This window comes from Ziziphus jujuba, chromosome 12, assembly GCF_031755915.1.
Source record: "Ziziphus jujuba cultivar Dongzao chromosome 12, ASM3175591v1".
Lineage (NCBI taxonomy): Eukaryota > Viridiplantae > Streptophyta > Magnoliopsida > Rosales > Rhamnaceae > Ziziphus > Ziziphus jujuba.
Window position 1 is genome coordinate 21,328,253 of NC_083390.1, and position 22,673 is coordinate 21,350,925.

At 28.2% G+C, this 22,673-nt stretch overlaps 2 protein-coding genes across 3 annotated transcripts; both read right to left on the reverse strand.

Moving 5' to 3' along the window:
- Positions 1-4,467: 4,467 nt before the first annotated feature.
- Positions 4,468-8,125, reverse strand: LOC107429408 (probable serine/threonine-protein kinase PBL11). Its single transcript, XM_060813179.1, has 6 exons — positions 7,745-8,125; positions 7,286-7,510; positions 7,001-7,054; positions 5,729-5,856; positions 5,498-5,621; positions 4,468-5,083 (listed from the first exon to the last, which is right to left on the reverse strand). The coding sequence occupies exons 1-6, from the start codon at positions 8,025-8,027 to the stop codon at positions 4,680-4,682; spliced, it is 1,218 nt and encodes a 405-aa protein (XP_060669162.1). The 5' UTR covers positions 8,028-8,125; the 3' UTR covers positions 4,468-4,679.
- A 942-nt stretch (positions 8,126-9,067) lies between these two features.
- LOC107429405 (protein STRICTOSIDINE SYNTHASE-LIKE 10-like) lies at positions 9,068-11,749 on the reverse strand. Of its 2 annotated transcripts, XM_016040086.4 has the most exons (4): positions 11,417-11,749; positions 10,237-10,506; positions 9,452-9,915; positions 9,068-9,263 (listed from the first exon to the last, which is right to left on the reverse strand). In XM_016040086.4, the coding sequence occupies exons 1-4, from the start codon at positions 11,701-11,703 to the stop codon at positions 9,256-9,258; spliced, it is 1,029 nt and encodes a 342-aa protein (XP_015895572.2). In that variant the 5' UTR covers positions 11,704-11,749; the 3' UTR covers positions 9,068-9,255. The 2 variants fall into 2 exon arrangements, with proteins under 2 accessions (XP_015895572.2, XP_015895571.2); XM_016040085.4 differs by having other exon boundaries at positions 9,068-9,915.
- Between the last annotated feature and the right edge of the window lie 10,924 nt (positions 11,750-22,673).

Here is a 22,673-nt window from a genome sequence, read left to right on the forward strand (position 1 = left end):
AAGATTACAAAATTATAAAATTTGTCAGATCTAGTATATGACATAAGACTTCAAGAAGGAATTGATTAGCAAAGTTCACAGAGGATGGGAATGAGAAGCTAACAATCCCCTAAATAGCAATGAAGTTTGCCAAGACAAAAACCAGAACACAAAACAACTGGAATGTAAGTGTAAAGTATCTCCCACACATATCATATCCTACTACATACAACAATTGACATTTTATGTCTCTCAGACTGAAATTAATAGAACATTGATAGAAAAAAAAAAAATCAAAATGTTGGGATAGTTTGGGAACGATACAAACCTATATCTAATAGTTTAGTTGATGCCAAAGCAAGGCCAAAGAGAACATTATCTCCATGGCTCCCTAATGCTTTAGTGAGGAAGATAGAATTATATTAGATTAGGATAGGAAAGGTTCCAGAACATGATGATATAACCAAAACTGTAAATTTTAAAAAATGTTACAATAGTGGATTTCAAACTAGGAACCAAATGAAGTTTAATATATATATATATATATATATATAAGAATTTTTTTAACAATTGAATGTAATCTTAGAAGGGACAGATGTAAAAGTTATTATTAGATATAGCTAAAATTGTTTATGCATTTATACATGAAATTTACCTCTTTTTCTAGATCCTTTCAAGACCATTGGGGAACCTCTGTAGGTTTTCTTTTTCCAGATCCCTTTTAAGACCATCGTGAAACTTTCTGTAAGCTGAGGAACAAAGATAAGGTCAAAAAGGGGAAAAAAAATGACCAAACACAAATAGCTAGGAGAACTGAAAGCAATGGCTTAATTTGTTTTTTTTTTTTGTTTTTTCTATATATCTAGAAATATATACAAACATATATATATATATATATATATATAGAGGATATTCTATGGTGCGGATCGTCCGCATGCGGACCGCACCAAAAGCCGATGCTTTTTTGAAAAAAAAAAAATGTTAGTTCTACTGTGTACGCTATGTATGTTAAGCCGACGTTTTTTTCCAAAAAATGTTGACTTTTGATGCGGTCCGCATGTGGATGGTTCGTATCGTAAAACTACTATATATATATATATATGAATGTGTATATATAAATATATAGCTATAGACATTCATATTCTATTGAAAGTTTATTTACAAGTAATAAATCGTCCACTATAAAAGCAAAAGAGAAAATAAAAATAAAAAATCCTTCAAAAAAGCATATCAACAATTCATTAACATTAAAATAGAACAAAACAATTATTTTCTTTCAAACTAAAGAACTTGAAATCCGCATAAACACAATTTAAAATTTTAATTTTTAAACAAAACAAAAAACAAAAAAAAATAATATAGAAAATACATAAAGCTATTAATAAAGATTAAGGGGTGTATTTAATTTAGAGTTTGATGGATTTAGAATGAATTATAGATTTTAAAGAATTTGATGAATTATTATGGAATTCCATAAATTCTATAAAGAATTTACAAGAATCTAATGAAAGCTTTGAGATAAAAGCTAAATTTTGTATTGATAGTTTTCTCCACAATTTAATTTTTAAAATTCTTTTAAATCCATTAAAATTTAATATTTTTAAAAATATTTTAAAAGTAATAATTTTTTGAATATTTATAAATTTTAAAAGAATTTTATAAAAGACCAAACTAAATATATCTGGATTTTAATAGATTTTTATAAAATTCATTAAAATCTGAATTAAATATCATTAAACTTGTATAGACTCTTTTAAAATCTAAATTGAATATATTTAAACTTTTAAAAATTTTCAAATTCTAAATTGAATATATTCTTAAAACTTTACTTTTGATTCTTAAAAAAAAAAAAAAAAAAAAAATTCGAGAGAGGAAGGAAAGAAAGTCAGATCTTAGAGAAAGATCGAAGAATATAAAAAATAAGTGATTTAATAAAATTGGACGAACCTGAATACAATTTCAATTTCATCAACAACAAAGTTATCGATCGGCAGAGGCATCAAATCTCTAGGATTTTCTCTTTCCTTTTTTTTTTATTTTTTTATTTTTTTTGGATTTGGTGTTCATAATCTCTTTCTGAGTTTCGAACTGAACTGAAGGGAGATAGGCACGGCACACGGCATTGGTATTTCAGATTAAGCCACGTGTGATAGTGTGATTGGTTACTTTTCTTTTACGTAAAATTACTTAAAATACCCACCCCTTCCAAACATCAAGCAACTCTCCATTTAGACAGAAAGTCTTCAGTTGGTGAAATCGCCCAATGATAAACTGACATCTGTGAGCATCTCTCTATTGTACGAACAGAAAACAAAAGACAAAAAAATAAAAAAAATGACAACGATAAAAAACTCTTTTATTTAAATTTTATCTAAATTTCTTTATACGTTTAAAATTCTAAGGATTCGGTAGAGACCTCCTTCTCCTCTGTTTTACTTTCTTTTATTTAAATTTGAATCCTGTAATGGACAAACAATATAGAGACGGGAATAAATGGAACTGCATCGATTTGGTTTTTTACCTTTAACCAGTATGATTTGGTTTGAACAATTTTCAATCCTAATTAAATTGAAGAAAATCTATATACATAATTTTTTTTTAACTATTTTTATTATTTTAGTTAAATATTTTAATTTGTTAAAATTAAATATTAAAATTATAAAGCAATATTGAGTACAAATTATTGAATATATATATATAGAGAGAGATTCTATGGTCAAGACCGATCGGATGAAAATTTCATACGGAACAGGAGCAAAACTGATGCAAAATCGGCTTTTTTAGAAAAACTGACCTTTTTTTTTTTGTACAGCGTCTGTTTTTCTCCTGAAAAAAAATCGATATATTTTTTTTTTTGTGTAGCATCTGCTTTTCGCAAATACTTATACAACTTCATCTGGATGGTCATGAACGTAGAATGACTGTATATATATATATATATATGTTTTAAGGCCCATAAAATTGGGCAATGAGCTAAAGCACAAACCAAATATTGTATTCTGGTTTAATTCTATTGTTCTAGTGATCCTAATCCTCATCCCTACGTCGTTCACATATTTTGGTGGTGTTCAGGTGATTCCAATCTTAGGGTCTTCATCTAAAACGAAGATCTGGATTAATTCAACATTTTACGATATGAACTAGTGTAGATTTAATTTGTAAAATATTCAAAGAAATACAAAATATAAAAAAAAAAAAAAAACAAAAACTATTAACAAACAATTTTTAATCATAAAAAAAGTATAATTGTTTTTATTTTTTATTTTTTATTTTATTTTTTAAATAGAGAATGTGTTAGCAAATGACACCCTTAGCCCACCAATTAATTTATTAGTCAGCTTGTGTTGTGAACGTCAAATGGTCTTGTCCAACTTTATAAATCATAAATAATAAACCAAATTTAAAATTGGATAATTTTTATGGTTAACCCTGTAAATATTTTATCATACAATTATATCCAAGTTAACTATATCCATCACTGCTCAAATGAATGTTACTTTCAGTTTTTCCTCAGTCCTGATCACAGTTCGTCAACCATCTTAGCACTGTACAAAACCAGGAGCACTTGGAGCAGCTGGAAGGTTTATTTCCAAAGCAAATAGGCATATGAAAGTGTCCATAACCATAACTCAAAATTTATATTGTTAATCTTCACAATTTTCCATTTTGGTGCATATGCAGAACTCAAGTTTCACCTAGGCCAGGAAACCGAGAAGTAGCTCGAGTAGCCATTGCTGCTTTGATGTTTCTCACAATTTCAGAAGCAATTTTGGTAGGCTCTAACTCCATATGCAGGAAGATATGCTTTCGGTTTCATTTTAAGTCACCACCTTGGCTCCTCTGGTTTCTCTAGCTGTCATATTTGACAGCTTACATGGGGTTCCTTTATGGTTCATTCTTTCTCCAACATCTCTTCTTGAGGAACTTCGGGGCCTAGTGAATTTAGGTTTCTGGTTTGATTTAAGAGTAAAGGGTCTTATGGATTGGAATCCAAGCTAGGCGTTTGTGCTCTCTGTCATAACCAGTTGTAGTGTTGTACAGACTAGGAGAAGAAGGTTCTCCCTAAACTATTTCGACTCTTTTAACAGGTTTGTTTTAGGAGCGTTAGTTAGGACTTTCATTAAGAAACTTGGCTCCCAAATCTCAAAATAACCATTTCGGTCTAAAAAACTTGGTTATTAAAAATGGATCCTAATCGAGGACAAGGTAGCAGTACCAAAAGCAAATGGTAAAAAAATTATAGACAAGAATACATCTAGGAACTTCGGAACCTGATTGTTATATATGTTGAACTCCTTTGAATTTTGCTACCTCATACTAGAAGTATTTCAGCAGATATTAAACACCAGATCGTTTGCTTTACTCTTTGTATGATTACAAACATAAGGGAAAATTGACCTTATATGATGAAGGACTCACAAAGGCAAAGTTTAATCATTACAAAACATTTCCAAGTCCTTATATCAGGTAAACTCAAGGAGTATGGTAGGCGCAACCTTGTCCACTGTACTTCAATTTCACTACTTTCAATACATTAATAAATGGACAGGATATGATTAATAATCCCAAATATCACATCGGCAACAAAAAAAGACAAACGATAACCAGTATGGACATGATATAATCTCAAAGATCACATCATAAACAAAAATAGAGCAAATATAACCTACATATCACATGTAATCTGCACCGTGAATGAGTCAACAAACTTGTAAATCCTCTTGCTTGCAGACTTGTAAATCCTTTTGTTCACATACTTGTAAATCCTCTTGCTTGCAGACTTGTAGATCCTCCTGTTCACATATTCGTAAATCCTCCAGAGATTTAACCGTGTCTTTCATGCTTGGCCGACAATCCATCTCAAGGTCAATACAGCGCATCCCGAGTTCTGTTATTGCAATACCATCATCAGCATGAAAACCAGAGTCTTTTACAAGACTTGGATGCACAAGAGAACATTTAGGCTTGTACTCCTTCCGTGCCCATTCATGTGCAATAAAATCCATCATAAAATCATCATAGATGTTGGTAACTTGTTTAGATATTAACCCCAGAAGTATGTTACCATACGAGAAGACATCATGGTAGATTAATGATTGATCATCTGTCAAGTACCACATAATGTTTTAGCGATATAACAATATTACATGAACCAATTATACAAAATTATTGGATACCAACTAATGTGTAGAATATTACTTGTTCAAAAATAAAAGGGTCAGCAGCCCAGCATGTAAAGGTTAGTAAATGGGACCCTAAGAAAGTCAATGACATCCTGCCACACTAGTTGTTGAAATTCAAAAGCTTTAGTGAACAGATTAATGTCGACAGTATTATTAGAGAAAAAGAGAATTTTATAGTCAAAAAAATCCAGATATCCATTTTCCAAAGTACTGATGTTATGGCATTAAGGCAAAAACCATTAATAGGAATTCACAGTAAAAACAACCAATGAAAACCAAAACTTAAGAGAACTGGCACAATTTAAACAAAACTGTAAAGTAACATTACAGCATACCTACTGCTTCAGGCTTTATATCCTCATAGCCAAGACAAAACCCAAGAACTCTTTTCCCATAAGTAATTTTACCAAGAACTCCCCCACTCATTTGACAGAAGTCAAATATTTTTGGGCTGTAATTCTAAATACAAAAGAAAAATATATATGTATATACAGCGAAAATAAAGAGTGATATGAAAGATGCGAAGTGCAATAAACTAACACATAAGGAAGTCTACATTATCCAACCTTATCAACTATTATATGAGCTGGAATAAGGTTGCGAACAAAATAAGGCTTTTCTGCACCATGTAAACATTGAAGCGCACGAGCAAGCTCCAGGGCTACTTTAATCCTTTGAGTCCATGAAAAATCATCTAGACATACAAATAGAAGCAACTCAAGGAACTTTATTAGAAATTAATGTACACAATTTCTGATTGAAAATTAAAACGTTAGTAAACCCACTGCAAGATTTAAGGAAGTCAGTAACTTTAAAATGAAAACAAGAAACTTCCTAGGCTCAACAAGATTGAATATTTAACATATAAGAAATAATTCACCAATTATAATCATATTACTGCCAACATTCCATTTGAAGTTTCAACCATATGCTTTACTTTTTAGCTGAATTACGCAAACAAGAAAGCCAATTATGGATGGAAGTTCATTCCAACCACAAAATCTTAACATATTTATATGTATTCTTCATGTATGGATTTACCCTAATCCATCAACTTGTCCATAATCCATAACCCATATTCCCTGCCTCCTAACAGGGGAACACTACCCCACTGCCCATCCTGAGCTTATAGCACTCCATTTCTTCAACAAAACCCATGCTTCCAGTCCCACTCTAAAGGACAACAGAGCTTGTTTGCTGTACAAAAAAAAACCCCCACAGCATTCTCTGCTTCAAATAACTATGAGACATCATTGAGGTGCAAGCGTCTAGAAACCCCTGACCCGTTCTTCCCAATCTCTCTCCCTCAAAATCAATGGGCATTATCAAGCCCAATAATCACTCTTTCTTCACATCATACCTTATACAAGATACTAAAGTGGGAATCCTCCTTACCACATTTCTTCGTTTTCTCTTTTATTTTCATCCTTTTCCTTAATGGTGCTTGTCATGAATTATACGCAAATGGGGATAAAAATATAAAAATCCCTGGTTCTAACTACTTCTGGGTGTAAAAAAGGAAGGGGGATGAAGAGCGCACGAAAGCAAAGAATGCTGTCACTCTTCTTTTCTTTCTTTCTACTCTTTATTTTATATTTTATTTTTTTACACATATATACATCTATTTTTGTTTATTAACTGTTCGCTACCACATAGTGGCATGGCATTCATAATAATGATGATGACAATGATGATAACTAAGTATACATGCTCATAATTCTTCTCAACCCAAAGCAGTTCCAATATATAGATTCACAATTCCTGAATTTCTTTAAAAATTCAAGCACTGAAGGAGTCAAGTTTAGAAAAGAATACAGCAATATGATATGGCACCGTACCTTTTTTAATCAAGTTATGGACTGTATCCAGTGGTTCGAAGTTATATACAGTGCCTTGTATATGAAATTCTTAGCAAAATCCAATCAACTTCAAAAATTTGGATGCCCTCTCACACTCGGATGTGTAAGAAACAGTTTTTCTTCCTGACATATATATAAATATTTAAATCACGTATTGAATATTATGGGGGGAACTGAGTTAATGACCAGAAAGTCATGAAGTCAAAGGAATGTGCAAAACTTTTTAAATTAAAAAAAAAAAAAAAAAAAGTGAAAAATGAAGACACACATCAACAGCTTCTTCACAGCTAATACATCTCGGCGTCCTATAACAATTTTCCCAAATCTTCACCATCACTTGCCGAGGTTTCATTCGATCCCAGTTTTCAACAATTGTTCCACGGCAAACTTTGCCAAATTGAGTTATTCCAATTAAATTCCTTGGGCTGAAATTATCAGTAATAGCACTCAACTCTTCTGCTGACACTATGACTGGCTCAGAATATCCCACCACATCAATCCAATAAAAAAAAATAAATAAATAAATAAACAGAAGAAACCAAAAGTATATCCGTTATCTTAATCATGCAACACTTATTTCAATTAAACGAATAAAAAAATTGCAATTGAAAAAGAAAGAAAAAAAAAACATAATTTCAACTCAACTACAACTTATATACAATTCTTTTTGAAATTAATAATATCATATTTAAAAAAAAAAAAGGGTTATTGACGATGAAATACGTATATCAAAACGTGGAACCCTTAGAAACGAAACGCCAGGGAAGCCAATGCGGTGAAGAATAGGGTTGGTTCGAAATTGTTTGGGTAATTTCCTAGAATATCTTCTTTCAACGGGATCGAAATCAAATTCTTCCGCTATATTTTTGAAAAAATCCGGACCATACTCTGGAAGTTTTACATTTACCATCCAATCAGCTGCTATTACCATTGACAGTTCTTTATCCTGACAGTACCTGGCCTTCGTTTCCCTTAACCTCATAACCCAAACTCTTCCACAACCCATTTTCCCTTTTTATTTTTTATTTCCTTCTCTTGGCTGAAACCCTTTATAGAACACTCCCTCTGGAGTTGTAATGCGGAATATTTATGCGGAATATTTGTCCTCTCCAAAAAGAAAAATATATATATATATATATATATATATCAAAAACTTAATTTTGACCCTTCTTTTAAAAGTCAACGAAAATAAATAAATTGTTTTGGCCCAATAATTGATAACAAATTTTGAAAAAGAATAATATTTATTTGGAGCCTTTATTTTTAAAAAAATTATTATTGATTTTTATTTAATATTTTACATTTCATGAAAAATATTATTTATTATAATTACTCAATAATCTATAATAAAATTGATATATCAATTACTAATTTAAATGATTATTATAGAAAAAATTATTTTTAAATTTTAATATAAAAATTAATTAAATATTTTAATTAAAATTTATTGTATAATTATTAACATCAATAATAATAAATAACAATAATTTTATTGAAATAAATCTATTTGTTAATATTTTCTAGTTAAAAGTAGAAGAAAAATTAAAAATAAGCATTTTATTTTAAGTGATACACACACACACGGATCTTATTTCTTTCCTACTTAGAATAATTACAGCCCAAAAATATCTGACTTTAGCATAGGCGGTTCTAGTGTAAGCCCAGGGGGCAAGTGCCCCTTTAATATATTTTTTTCTTTTATAAAAACATCTACATATTTACAATTTTGTTAAGATAATAGCTAGTGTCCCTCTCAAAAAATTAAATAGTGTACATTTTGGTTTTTTTTTTTTTTTTTTGAATATGTATTATTTTCTTTATATTTATAAAGTATTTTTTGAAAATTTTTTTTTTCTTATAAGCTACTTTTCAATAGGAAATAAATGAAATTAATTTATACCATTTGGATCTTTGTTGTATTGAGCACAAAATTTATAGAAATAAAATTAATCAAAGGAGTTTATTTCATTATTTGTGGTAAAAGAAAATTCAATTTATTATTATTATTATTTTTTTTATGCAAGAATTAGATTGCATATTAAGATATCTCCAATAAATTAATTCTTTTTTTGAGGGACACCCAATTAAATCATTTAACAGAATAGATATACCACTACATATAAATGAGAAGATCACAAAGATCATAGCGGATCAAATTGTAGCTATAGCTTATGGCCACTCTTATCAACATAAGCGGCTTGTTCATCTTTACAAGGACCAAAACCTCTTATCCATCATACACCTTCACAATTACCAAAATAAAATTAATATAAAATTATGATTTTTTTTTTCTCGAAAAGAAAAACATTAATCAAATTTCCTACATATACATGTAATATGAAGTCTTAATTGTACCGAAAAATCAATCTATTGGCTAAACCATGATGTAACCAACATAAGGTTTTACTGCTGAGCCTATCCACAAATTACCTTTATGTTCTTCAACTTCACTAATTGAATCGAACTTGGTACCACCATTCCCATCCAAGACCTCCAAAACTTTTCCTTCTTCATCAAACTTAGTAGCCACAGGATCGTTTCTCCACCATGGGATTTCATCTTCAAAGTGTAATAATTGTTTACTTTTAAAAATTCCTCTCCCACTGTTTAGTCCTATCCAAAATTCTCCTTTCTTGTTTCTTTTGATGTTATCCGGGGATCTACTCAATTGGGCAAAAACTTCTGAGGTTTGAGCTTTGGGCCCTCTAAGCCAAAACCTTATAATCTTGCTTGTGGTGGATTCAGCTAGAAGGAGGAATGAGTTGTCTTTGCTTAGAGCCACACCATTTGCAAAGGCCAATCCTTTTAGCAAGACATTCACTTTCTTTGTGTTTGGATCGTATTGCATTAATCTTCCGGTTTTGTCACCCGTTAGAATAGACAGCAACCAAACTCTTCATTGTTTTCAACCAACATGATTAATATTAAAAAAAAAAAAAAAAAAAGTCACATAGAGAGATTATTCATCATATATCTACATAATTTTGATATGATGGGCATTACACCCACTTTATAAATATATAACAAACAAATATTTGCTACCTAATTAGGTATAATTCGGATAAATATCCCACATTTTATGCATATATGATATCGTCCATCGTAACATAATTCATACATACACATCACATTATGTGCATGTATATTTGCTTGCATATGAAATTAATAATATTTGCATGTTGCTTAGCAAATTAAAAGGTAAAAAATGACAATACCTTCTTTGGAAACGAAAGCTAGCATCGGTGAAATAAACGACACCGGTTTGAGGGTCGATGTCCAAAGCATTTGTGAGACGAAAAGGAATACCTTGAGCAGAAGTTGCAAGTTGTTTGGCCGCACCACCAGTTGGTCCTACCATTAGGAGACCAAAATATGCATCGGCTATGTAGAGGTTACAGCTTGTGGGGTTGAATTTGAGGCCCAATGGTCTTCCACACTTTGGTTCTATGTCAGGGTTGGTTGAACCATCACATAAATTTCTTTGCCTAGTAATTAATAAGAGAGGGACACGTCGTTCAGTACGGAAAGTGTTGATCCAATTGACTAGGAATTTATTTTCTCTCCTTTTCTTTTATTTTTTTTGGGATATATATATATATATATATAGACTTTTATAATCTTTGTTTACTTTTTTTTTTAATTTTTTTTTATTAGTAACATTCAAACGACCTACACTTTTATTCCATAACAATTTATTGCTAATTTTAAATTTTTGAAAAGTAGAGAGCTGAAAACTAGCTGAGTTCAGTTCTAGATTTAAAAGTAATATTTAAGCTATATTTACAGTAATTAAAAACTGAATTCATATGACTAATTGAATTCAAAAATAAAAATTATTTGATAATTTGTAAAATTGGATACTTCATAAACGCTATTAAAATTGGATACTTCATTTCTGATTTTATCTGTTAAAAATTCAAATTTTAGAATATATGCATGTCGCATGATAATTTAAAGAAAATAAAGAAAATAAAAAACAAGAGATAGGAAGGGAGCGAAAAGACCATAAACGGATGGGAATTGATGAAATGAAATATAGAATAGAAAAAATAGCATGCTTATGACTTTCCTCTTAATTTTAAAAAGAGAATAAAAGAATCGTATTAATTTGCCTATTTTTGAAACTCAAAAACAGAGCTGTTAATGAAACAAACCAAACAAGTACATAGTACTTTGTTTACTAAATTTTTATTTTGTTAAAACATTGAAAATCAAAATAGATTTGAAGTATAAAATTGACTTTCAAACAGTTATGGAAAACAAACATCATGCAGCTATCAACTATTTTTATGAGTTATATATCAAAAAGGAAAACAATAAATGGTACCAAAAACAAATCTCTAAGTAGTAATATGATACACATGAAAAAGAACATAAAATAGAAGAAAATCTTGCCTATTTGGTGAAGTGATAGCAAACTCAGTCCAACCCAAATGTGGTCCTTGCCATTTGAGAATTCTACCATCTGAAACTCCTACGTATGGTCCTTCTCCTTTGCAATCAAAGGCAATGCTTTCTGGCCCAACTACTTTCGGAAGCTGAAGTTGATTGTAATTTTTAAGATATTTTATAGAAGCTTCAGGTTTGTTGGAGAGGCTCAAAGTAGGGGCTATGACGAAGAAGATAAGGAACATGAAGAACATAGGAGAAGAAGAAGATGATGAAAATGGAGGATTATTCATGTCCTTAATTCCCAGCTAAATCATCAAACTGTATGATATATATATATATATATATATAAAATATATTTTTTTCACATGTACGCAGGAGAGTATTTATAGACTTGCGATAAGAATCCAACTACTTTCCTTTATTACTTATTTCTTTCTTTTATTTTTTATTTTTTATTTTTTTAATTTTTTTATCGTTAGGATTATTCGAATGTGAAAATTCATATATAAAAACAATTGTGGAATTTGCCACTAGTCTATTCTACAGGGCGTCCCTTGCTTTTATTACTTGCTACCCTGAGTTTTTGATATTTAATTTTGTAAACAATTTTTTTTTTAAGATAATTAGTAAATAAATTTGTAATAGATAGTATCTTTTTTCTTTTATGAAAAATAATATAGTATTTAATTCACTTATTTGTGGTATATTTTTGGATAAAAATTTCATTTATACTCTTTTAATTTTATTATAATTATATTTATGATTTTTAATTATATAAATTAATTGAAAAATTATAGATGACTTCTAACTATGATTTTTTATAAGTATGAATCTAATTATAATTAAGATAAAACTAAAAAGGTTTAAATGAAAATTTTTTATTTTTATTTTTTGTATGATTTAGTCTATTATTATATAATTTAGGACAATTTTATTCATACTATAAAAATTGCTATATGCATTATAATTCTAACAATGTTTTGATATTGCAATAATACTTATAAATAAAATGTCATAAATAACCTTATATGCTTAAAAAAAATGATTGGATATGTTACATACTTTTCGAAGGTATCGTTTGATTCGCTAATGATTTGAACAACTGACTTTCAACCGAGCCTAACCCTATCTCCTCCAAACTCCTTTCCCTCATAGAAACCTCCATATACACACTCACCACCACCTCCATTGATTTTCTCTGGCACCACTCCAATGATAAAATTAAGCGAGGAACTATCTTCTATTCACAAGGATTTACCAAAAAAAATTTTCTAGTGCATTGGACCAAAACTTGATAATAAATTCATTTTAAAAGACAATTTGTTTTAATATATGTATATATATATATATATATATATATATATAAAAGCATTGATAGCATTATATATGTTATAAATTATAATATAGTCAGTTTATCATAAAACTACAAACAATTATAAAATCATTGGGGATGGGGGGCATGGTGTTGATACGTGTGGTCATACAACTGGTTGAAGCGAAGCACTAGCAGTCGATCATCAAAAACCACATAAGAGAGAGAAAATCAAGAAGATGGACGGACAAGAAGAAGGACAAAACGAAGTACGTGGTGGTGGCGATTGGGGGCGTTAGAATCCTAACCCCAAATAACACCGTGGCTTCATCTAGAAATTAAATTGGGTTTTAAAATTCATCCTTTTAACTTATTAAGGATATTTAAGAAATTATAAATTGTAGTGTATTTAGATTTTATTTTAAATTATTAGAAATGAAATAAATATAAATTATTAATAAATCTAATAAATATATATTTTAATATAAATATATATAGAATGTAATTTATCTAATAATTTTTTTAAAAAAATTAATATTTTATAATATGGATAGAAATATCCATAATTTATTAACGATAATTGGGGATTGTGGGGTTTTCTAGCTGTTGAAACAAATAAATGAGTCATACTGTCAAGAGCCAATCAAGTTGGACTGGAAGTGAGTGTGGACCAACTGATGTGTGTCAGGTACTGCTACCATTGAATTGGATTGGACATGAGTTTGTTTATGTACCTACCTACAATTAAATTGTATCATAATATCATCAAAATACTCAAATTAATATTGGAGATATACTTGATCCATATTTATACTCTTTTTCTAATTTTTTTTTTAAACTTGCTTTACAGTAATTAATGTGAAAGCATTTTTTTAATTTTTGTTTGTCAATCGCTTCTCACAACTTATTTTTCCCCCTTTTTTTTTTTGAGAGAACGTTTTTTGAAAGTACATAGAGTTTCCGATTTTATTATTTTCATTTTTGTGTTATTTTTTTAGTTTTTGGAGAGCTCTATACGTGACCAAAATTTACTTCCCAAATAACGTCGTTTGTCATGCAAGACAATATATAATTAAAAAGGTCTTTTTTTTCTTTTTTTTTTCTTTTTTGGTTTGCATGTCAACTACTCGTATATATGATGTCATACTAGACTTTTGTATTATTTTAAAATTTTGTGAATTGTGATCTAATAAATAATAATTAAGAATTCTGAGTGACCGCGGCCAAGATGGCAAAAGCCATTTTTGCTACAATTTTCCTGCCCCGGTTGGATTCTGGCAGTGGATATAAGTGAAAAAAAAACAAAAAAAAAAATCTATAAATAATATAAAAGTTTATTAATTATTTTTCCGTATACATTTATTTGTTTATCCTATTATTATTATTATTAAGTAAGCTTTTAAACACCAGAGGCACCAGACCCGACAACCTGGTTGGAACTGGGCTGGATCACCGTACATGGAAATGGCTCATCGCCATGCCAACTGCCCCCTAGAGGCATATTATCCATTTGTTAATTTAATTGATCGAAATGATAATTATATGGGGCAATATTAAAGATCAAACTTTATTGCACCGCTATGACTGATCTACTCGACAAATAATTCAGAAATTGACTTGAGAATAATTCTGAAATTGACTTGAGAATAACGTAGATTGAAAGTTCGTGTGCGTATAATTAAGATGAAATAAGTACATATATATATATATATATATACACACTTATAAGTCTAACATTCTAATCCTACCCACCCCCCCCCCCCCCAAAAAAAAAATAAATAAAAAAGGGTCCGACGTTCCAGCAAATATTCGTCGTTATCAATATAGTTGGACGTTGTCAGTCTTCTGACAGATCAGAAAATAAATTTTGTAGAAAAGTCATGTTGTAGCGCATCCAAATATTACACAGTATCTGGCTAAATGTAGATATGTAAACAGTGTTATAATCCGTTTCCAAACGACATTCTAACGCAATAAACACAAAGGATGAAATATATATGAATTAACAATTTAAATCTTAAATTTTAGTTGTACAAATAGTAAATATTAATACTTATCAATTGTCAATGAAATTGAGTTTCTCAATTATTAAAATTGTATATATATATATATTTATATCTATATATATATAGATATGTACATATATGTATTTGCTTATTTTATGAAGCTTCTATCATCCTTAATCACATGTGGATAGACATATAATTTTTTTAATACCTATTTATATATATATATATATATATATTTTAAGTAGAAATAACCACCATCCATATATAAATAGATATAATATGCACATCTTCAAAAAGAAAAAAAAAACAAAACATTATATGCACATTCATAATAGCAAAATTCTATGTTGTAACAAAAAAAAAAAAAAAAGCCAAATTCTATTTAGACACATTATAATATATGATTGGTTGAATTCATATTTCTATATATGGAATATAAAAATTGAAAATAAGGTATAAAATTTCGATATTAGTGGAAATATTGAATTTTCAAAATATAAAAATTTTCATGAAAATATCAGAAAGTATCGAATGTTGATAAAATTTTACAAAAAAAATATAAAAATCTATTTTAAAAAAATAAAAATTCTTATTGAAACTTTAGCATTAATTTATTTAAACAATTAATTATCAAATTAATTATAAATTGTAAAAATATTGAATAGATATTATATTTCTCTTAGTCAATTTAATTTATAGTAAGCAGTAACGATCATAAATAAATTATTATTGATAAAAATATGCCAAAAAAATATATATTTGATAAATTATTTATTAATTAAGATAAAACAATAATTACAATTATATTATAATTCATAAATATCATTTCAATACTCAGAATTTTTAGATAATTGAACATTATTGATATCTTTCTCGTTTTCATTTTGAAATATGAAATATAAAAAATAATTATTATTAAAAAATTTATCTCCTTAATTAATTTTTCATGTAATTATTAATATGTCAACCATAAAGATCTTGTATTAAATACAGTTTTTGATGTTTAGTATAATATATTGTATCATCTTTTTTTATTTTTATTTGCTTAATATTATTAATTTAAATACTATCAATATCAATTCTACATAATATTATATTTCCATGTTATTATTTTTTGCTCTTATATAATCAATTATCAACTTGTAATTATAAGATTTTAATGAATTTATCTTACAAAATGTATAGCAAATATATATATATATATATATATATATATATAAATATATATTTCATCAATAAATAAACTTATTAACATTATTGAATTCAATTCATTTCATTTTATTTATATAATTAAATATTTAAAAAAATTAAAAAATTAAAAAGACTATCACTAAAGTTAATTTAGTAAAATAATTTACTAAACATCAATAGTATTTTTAAATTTTTTATAAAAAAAATTTAAAAATTCATAGATATTTATAAAATTTTTATGAAAATTTTTGAAAATTTACAAGTACATTTCCATATTTTTAATGGATATTATGAATTTTTTAACTAAATTATTAAAAAATTAATGTAGATATTTTAACAAAAATTTTTATAAAAAATTTGACGAAATTTCAAAAATTTTGATAAATATTATTAAAATTATATTCATTTCTATTTAAAATTTAAATTTTATTTTAACTTCTTAAAAAAATAAAAATTTCAAAAAAATTTCTAAATTTTTTGGAATATTTTAAACTTGATAGAAAATTCTAGAGGTATATATACCTGACTAGGCCCGTAACAAATTTTTAGAAATGTATGGAATTTTCACTGTTCACATTAGGACCATATTTTTACTTTTTCCTTTTTCTTTTTTTTTTTTTTTTGGGTAAGTCATTGGGACCCTATCTGAATAAAGTTTTTGTCCTTTCATTTAACACATTAATGGGTTCTGACAAATTGCAAATCTAATAGATGAGTTTCAGATTTTTTTTGATTGAAAATACAGGGGTCTCACATTTTGTTTTGTTTGGCTTTTTTTTTTTTTTTTTTTTTTTTTTTTTTTTTTTTTTTTTGGTGTGGGGGGGTAATGGATGAGTCTCAGATTGGCCATGTATAAAGCCGGGAATTTCATTTTATTCTAGATCTAGTCCTTTTCGGAGACATTTTTGTTTTTATTTATTCTTTTTAACGTTGTTAGCGATTAATTTCCAAATCAAATCTGCAACCAAAAAAAAAAAAAAAAAAAAACGACCAGTGCTAGTTGCTAGTTTTGGAGCATTTTTAGTAGAATATATGTTGATTTTCTGACCATACAAAGGACCTTTTACCACAATATATTAATAAATATCTTTTAAAACAAACCATTTCCAACAGTGTTGTAAGAGAATTCTGTTAATTTAATGTAATAACTAAAAAAAAAAAAAATAAAGACCGTTTTTCAGTCAGAGTATTTATTTCTAAATAGTATGATTCAGAATTTCATTTATTTTTATCAATTTTTTTTACGCCTACTAATCAATGGCTTCTTCTCCGATGTTGCTTACTCGAATTTGTACTTCTTCCTATCAAGCTTTGACAATGTCCAAAGCAAGAAGATCAGAGTCGAAACCCTTTGCCTATGCTGTTCCTTTAACCATATGGACCTTACCTTTGAATTAAACCCAATAAAACAGTATCAGACCCCAAAAAACCCAAGATACTGAGTCAATTTCCTACCCATAAATTGTTTGACGGCATCTTTGAATTGGTCATAACCTAGCTTTTCAAGGTGCCATTGCTAAACAAAAAATAAACCCTATAAAACCGGTTTGATTTCAACTTCTAGGCATCAAAAGATCCAACACTTATGCAATTAGTGTTAGGGTTTTGTAGAGATTTGAAGGGAGAGAGAGAACGAATGAATAAAAAGAGAGGGTAATATTTAGATTCAACTATTTTCCATGCGTTAGGTTCGGCGGAAAGTTCATTTGGTTCGTGCTTGTTGATGTTTTTAATTTTAATTATATACAATTGTTTTAAAAAAATTACACATAATCAATAAGTAATGAATAACACCCATTGAAAAGTCATATTAAATAAACATGAAAGTGCATTTAAGTAAACATTATCTATTATAAAGATATTTGCCATATAAACAGGAAGAGCTTCTAAATCTTTTACTGTTCCAATAAACATATTTATTGGAAGTGCTCTTAAGCTGCTTTGCCTCCTATCTTTTTCTTTTTTTTTGTAATTCTTTTCCTTGCTCTTATCTTTATTCCTCAATCCATGGGCATTTATACATGTTGGTTTTCATTGGAAACTGAGGCAATTCAAGTTCATTACTTATTGTACTTTTTCATGCCCAAAGAGGTGTTTCTTTTGGTAGCAAGAAGGAGAAGTCTTCTCTCTTTCTTTTTTTTTTTTTTTTTCCTTCGTTAAATTGGGGAAGAGGTTTTAAGGCTAGTATGATCGAATCTAAATGTTATCATCTATAATTATTATCATCTATAATCTAAATGTTATCATCTATAATTATTATCATCGATCTTATTTGAACAGCTAAAAAAAAAAATATCATCCAGATTATTATTTTTAATAATTTTATCATTGGATCAAATTTATGAATATGCAAATAAATATATTTAAAAAGTTTTTAACGTATTTAAAAGCATGTATAAAGATTTTGTTTTTCTTAAACTTTTAATCCTTTTTTATTTTTATTTTTATGCACAATGACCGATAACTTCATTATTTATGACATCTAGTAGAAATTAAGCAGTACATGAGCAGATCTTTCAATTACCAGTTCAGAGCCATGAAGCTTTTAAAACATTTCCTAGCTACCTATCCACTCAGATACAAAGTTACATTTATCGTTAACACAAACCAAATTCAATTAGAGAGCCAATGAAGCTTTTAATACATTTCTCTTACCTTTGCTGGTGTATTTGGTTGGGTGGGAAGAAGGTAGTGTATAAAGGTGTGCAACCGAACCCAATAAATGTCATTGAGAAGGCACATGATGATGTGTGGCTTGAATTTATCAGCCAATCCCAAGACCATATCGTCAATTTTCATAATGGAATCAGACTGCAGCTGCAGAGCTTTTAAGACATTTCCTAGCAATCTATCCTCTCAGCTATAAAGTTACATTTATGGTTAACATAAACCAAATTCAATTAGACAGAGACACGATGAAGCTTTCTTCTATCTATTTTAAATATTTTCTATAAGTGGTAGTAGAATTTTACTATTTGAATTTTATTTCATACAAGACAAAATCAGAAATTTTAATATATGAGCTCCAAACAATTGCCACACTCATGTAGTCGAAAAAGATTAGCTAGATTAGCAGAAGACATGGTATTGTAATTTTTCAATTTCATTATATATTGCAAAGTTTAATTTCTAACATTTGTTTGTTATCTTTCCAGAAAGAAAGTAGTCCAGATCCTTCTTTAATTTTGAGAGTGATGTTTAGATTGCAGCAGCACACACCAAGAAAAATGGGGAACCAACCAATGCAACTATTCTTCCAATTTGATATTAGGAAAAAAAAAAAAAAATCAAGAATTGTCCAGATGAGCTTTCAAAATCCTTTCAAGATGATGCCATTTCAAAATTCTCGATCCTGAACGAAATGGTTGTGTAAGAGGAGTTGGCAATTGTGTCAGACCTTCAAGAATTGGAATACTATTACAACAACAAATTTATGGTTCTCATATGGATGAAAAAGTTAGGAACTTAACAAATTAGATAAAAGAGTTGAAGGAAATGGTGCACCTTTAAGTAAAACGTGATCATGTAAGTAATAGATTTATTTTAAAAATAAAATATCCAAAAATATTTTATTCGAGAATATTTTTATTTTATCTCTAGCTTTACAGGGTAGTGGTGTACAAAGTGATGAAATTTCTGATTTGCCAATTCCACCTCTCATTGTTGTATTATATGTTATTATATTGTATATAGCTTCATAATTAAAACTTTTTTCTAACTATAAATATATATATATATATATATACACATAGAGTGGAAACTCAAACAAATTTTCGAATGAAAAGTGCTTGTTCCTTGACTGGATGGGAAATCGGAGATGTAGTTGTGGAAGGTCGAAGGTCTTCAAGTGATCCAAAAGCATTTGTTCATTTTGTCCCAATAGAGCCCAATGCAATTAGGATATGAGTGGATTTTGTGAAAAAATTTCAAACACTTTTGTGAAGACCCACCGTTAATATGACATACATTGAAGATGCCTTAGTTCTACTGTTGCATGGCCTACTAAATATGCATTGTTCGAAAGCACAAATTCATCGCAGTGGTAAGTTAATAGTTATTATATATCTACTTTATTTTTTATTAATCATATATAAATCTACTATATTTTTGATTGATCAATATGTTTATTAAACTAGTTTGTCTTATATGGGTATGTATTTTCTTTCTTTTTTTTTTTCACTTTAATTATTTTGTAAAATAGTTTTTACGTTCAAATAATTATTTTTGTTTGTTTTTTAGAGGCTCCCATCTTCTAAAAAAGTCTGGTAAACTGATCCGTTAATTTATATGGCTTCATAAAATTAAAGTATATGTTATATCTAAGCTTTTTTTTTTTTTTTTTTACACGTATATTTTTGTTTATTAAAAAGTCCTAACCATAAATGCTAATTTATGTTATTTAACTATGGTTAATCTTTTCTTTTGGTATGCTAGTAAGTTATTCTTGTCCGAGCTCAAATATATATCATGTGAGTTGTCGTAGATGGAAACTTAATAGGATGTTTTATGACTCTTTTAAAATTAATATATATTTATATATGTATATATAGCATTTTAATTTACACTTTTATTGTTTGATACTGTAAATCTTCATTATATATTAATAATATTCTTTTGTTATCAGGTTTTCGGACTTCAAAAATTTCCAACAGGACTTTAAGCAATGTAAATATTCAGAATTGCCTTTGTAAATATTTGGAATTATTTCCCTCCAGCAAGACTATAGGCTTATTATCTCCTTTCAACTTATTTAGAATTGCCTACCTAAATATTGGAGTTATTTAACTTTCGTTTTAAATTGTCTACTTTTATTTTTCTTTTGGACAGCGATGAAGCAATGTATGTTAGTTTTGTAAAATTTACTCTTAATGTTAATTTGTTTAATACTTTTGACCATATTAGTTTGGTTTACTGTGATGTTAGTTTGGATTTGGGCATATTGATTGTCGTTCTAATTTGTAGTAACAATTGAGTTTAAAATCTTTTATTATTAAAAAAAAAAAGTGAGTTTAAAATAGTTCTAGACATATAAAAATTTGTATCAAAAAATAATATATATTTATATATATGTATATATTTATTTATATTGCATTAATAAACGCAATGCTAATATTTCATTTACTCATTAAATATCAATTAAAAATACTAGAAAATGATCTTATAACATTGTTCAATAACATCTAAAAAATGTTGTCAAAGAAAATATGAAAATTAATAGCTTTAAATTATAGCATGTAGACAATATTATGCATAAGATTTAATAACAATTCCAACAACATTAAAAAAAAGAAAAAAAAGAAAGCTATGGTGACGATTTATAACATTGCTTGATAAAATCTTAAGAATGTTATAGATAATAATAAATAACGTTTTCTAATAGCAGGTAAAAAATCCTATTAAAAGTTGCCGACTTTCTATGGCATGGCCTAGCATACCATTTAAAGAAATGCTATAACAACTTAAAGATAGCATTTTTTTAACCGTTACAAGTAGACACTTGTTGTAGTCTTGGGAGCTATAACAACAAAATAATTAACTCAGAAAAGATTTTAAAATTAAAATTCCATCTATAACAAAGAATTAATCAAGTTGTAAGGGATGTGAGATCCTCTAGATGCCAATGAAACTTCTATTTATAGAAGAAAATAGTATTTAGTACCTTCTGATATGGGACATATGTAAATTTAATTTTCATATTTTCAATTTATAATACTTGTACAATTCAATGCATCTTTGTCTCCAGACAATGTGGAATCGTTGTCATTTAATCATCTTCAAAATAAAATATTCCAACAAATTAAAATATTAATTTGAAAATAAAATAATATACGGCCCAAACACAAAATTAATCCCATGCAAAGTGGCCCTTGCCACTCTGGCCTAAAGGTTGAATGTCTGGGGATGTTATATGCTTATGTTTGGCCAATGGAGATGGTATGGAGTCAAGTTATTTATTAAGGTGATTTGACGGAGCTGCTGAGCACTGAATCTTTGCATATTATTGGTTCAACATGGACTTTCTCCACTGTTGTTGATGATATTCCGGGTTATCTAGAAAGGCAAATTATATCCCAAGAGAAGCAAACAAAGTTGCTGACTGGGTTACATAACCCTCTAGGGATCAAGTTTTGTTTGGTCGGGATATTAATGAAAAATCATTAGGCTTTTGTTGCTCTAATAGAACAAGACTTGAGACCTTTGTATGGATTTTGTTTTAATAATATTCTCATTTAATTAAAAGAAAAAGAAAAAAAAAACCAAATTAAGCCAAGTAGATTTTAAGACTTTTGTGTTCAAGTCTATGATGCCTCCTCACAAAGGGGTTACAAAGGTTCAGTTTCGTAGTTAAAATGAAAATTTAAAATTTATTTGTTAATGTTTATGTTTTTAATTTAGACATAGTTATTTATAATGACTGAATAAACGTTTATAAAATTAAGCCTTATTATAAACAGTTTGAAAATACCTTTAAATTTAGTTTGTATTTTTTTGTTTTTAGATTTTTACAAAGTTTATAGATAGGTGAGGAGATAAACCATAAATAAATGTTACCAAACAAGTGTAAGTTTCCAGGCATTTATGCTTTTTTCCTACTAAGCAAATCCAAAATAAAAAAGCAAAAAGTTCTGCATTTTAAAGCTCTCATATCATTTTATATAACTCGAGATATACTGATTAATTTTATACATATACGTTTCTGGATTTTTCCATTATCAAAACCCTGCCAAAAACAAACATACTCTGTTTC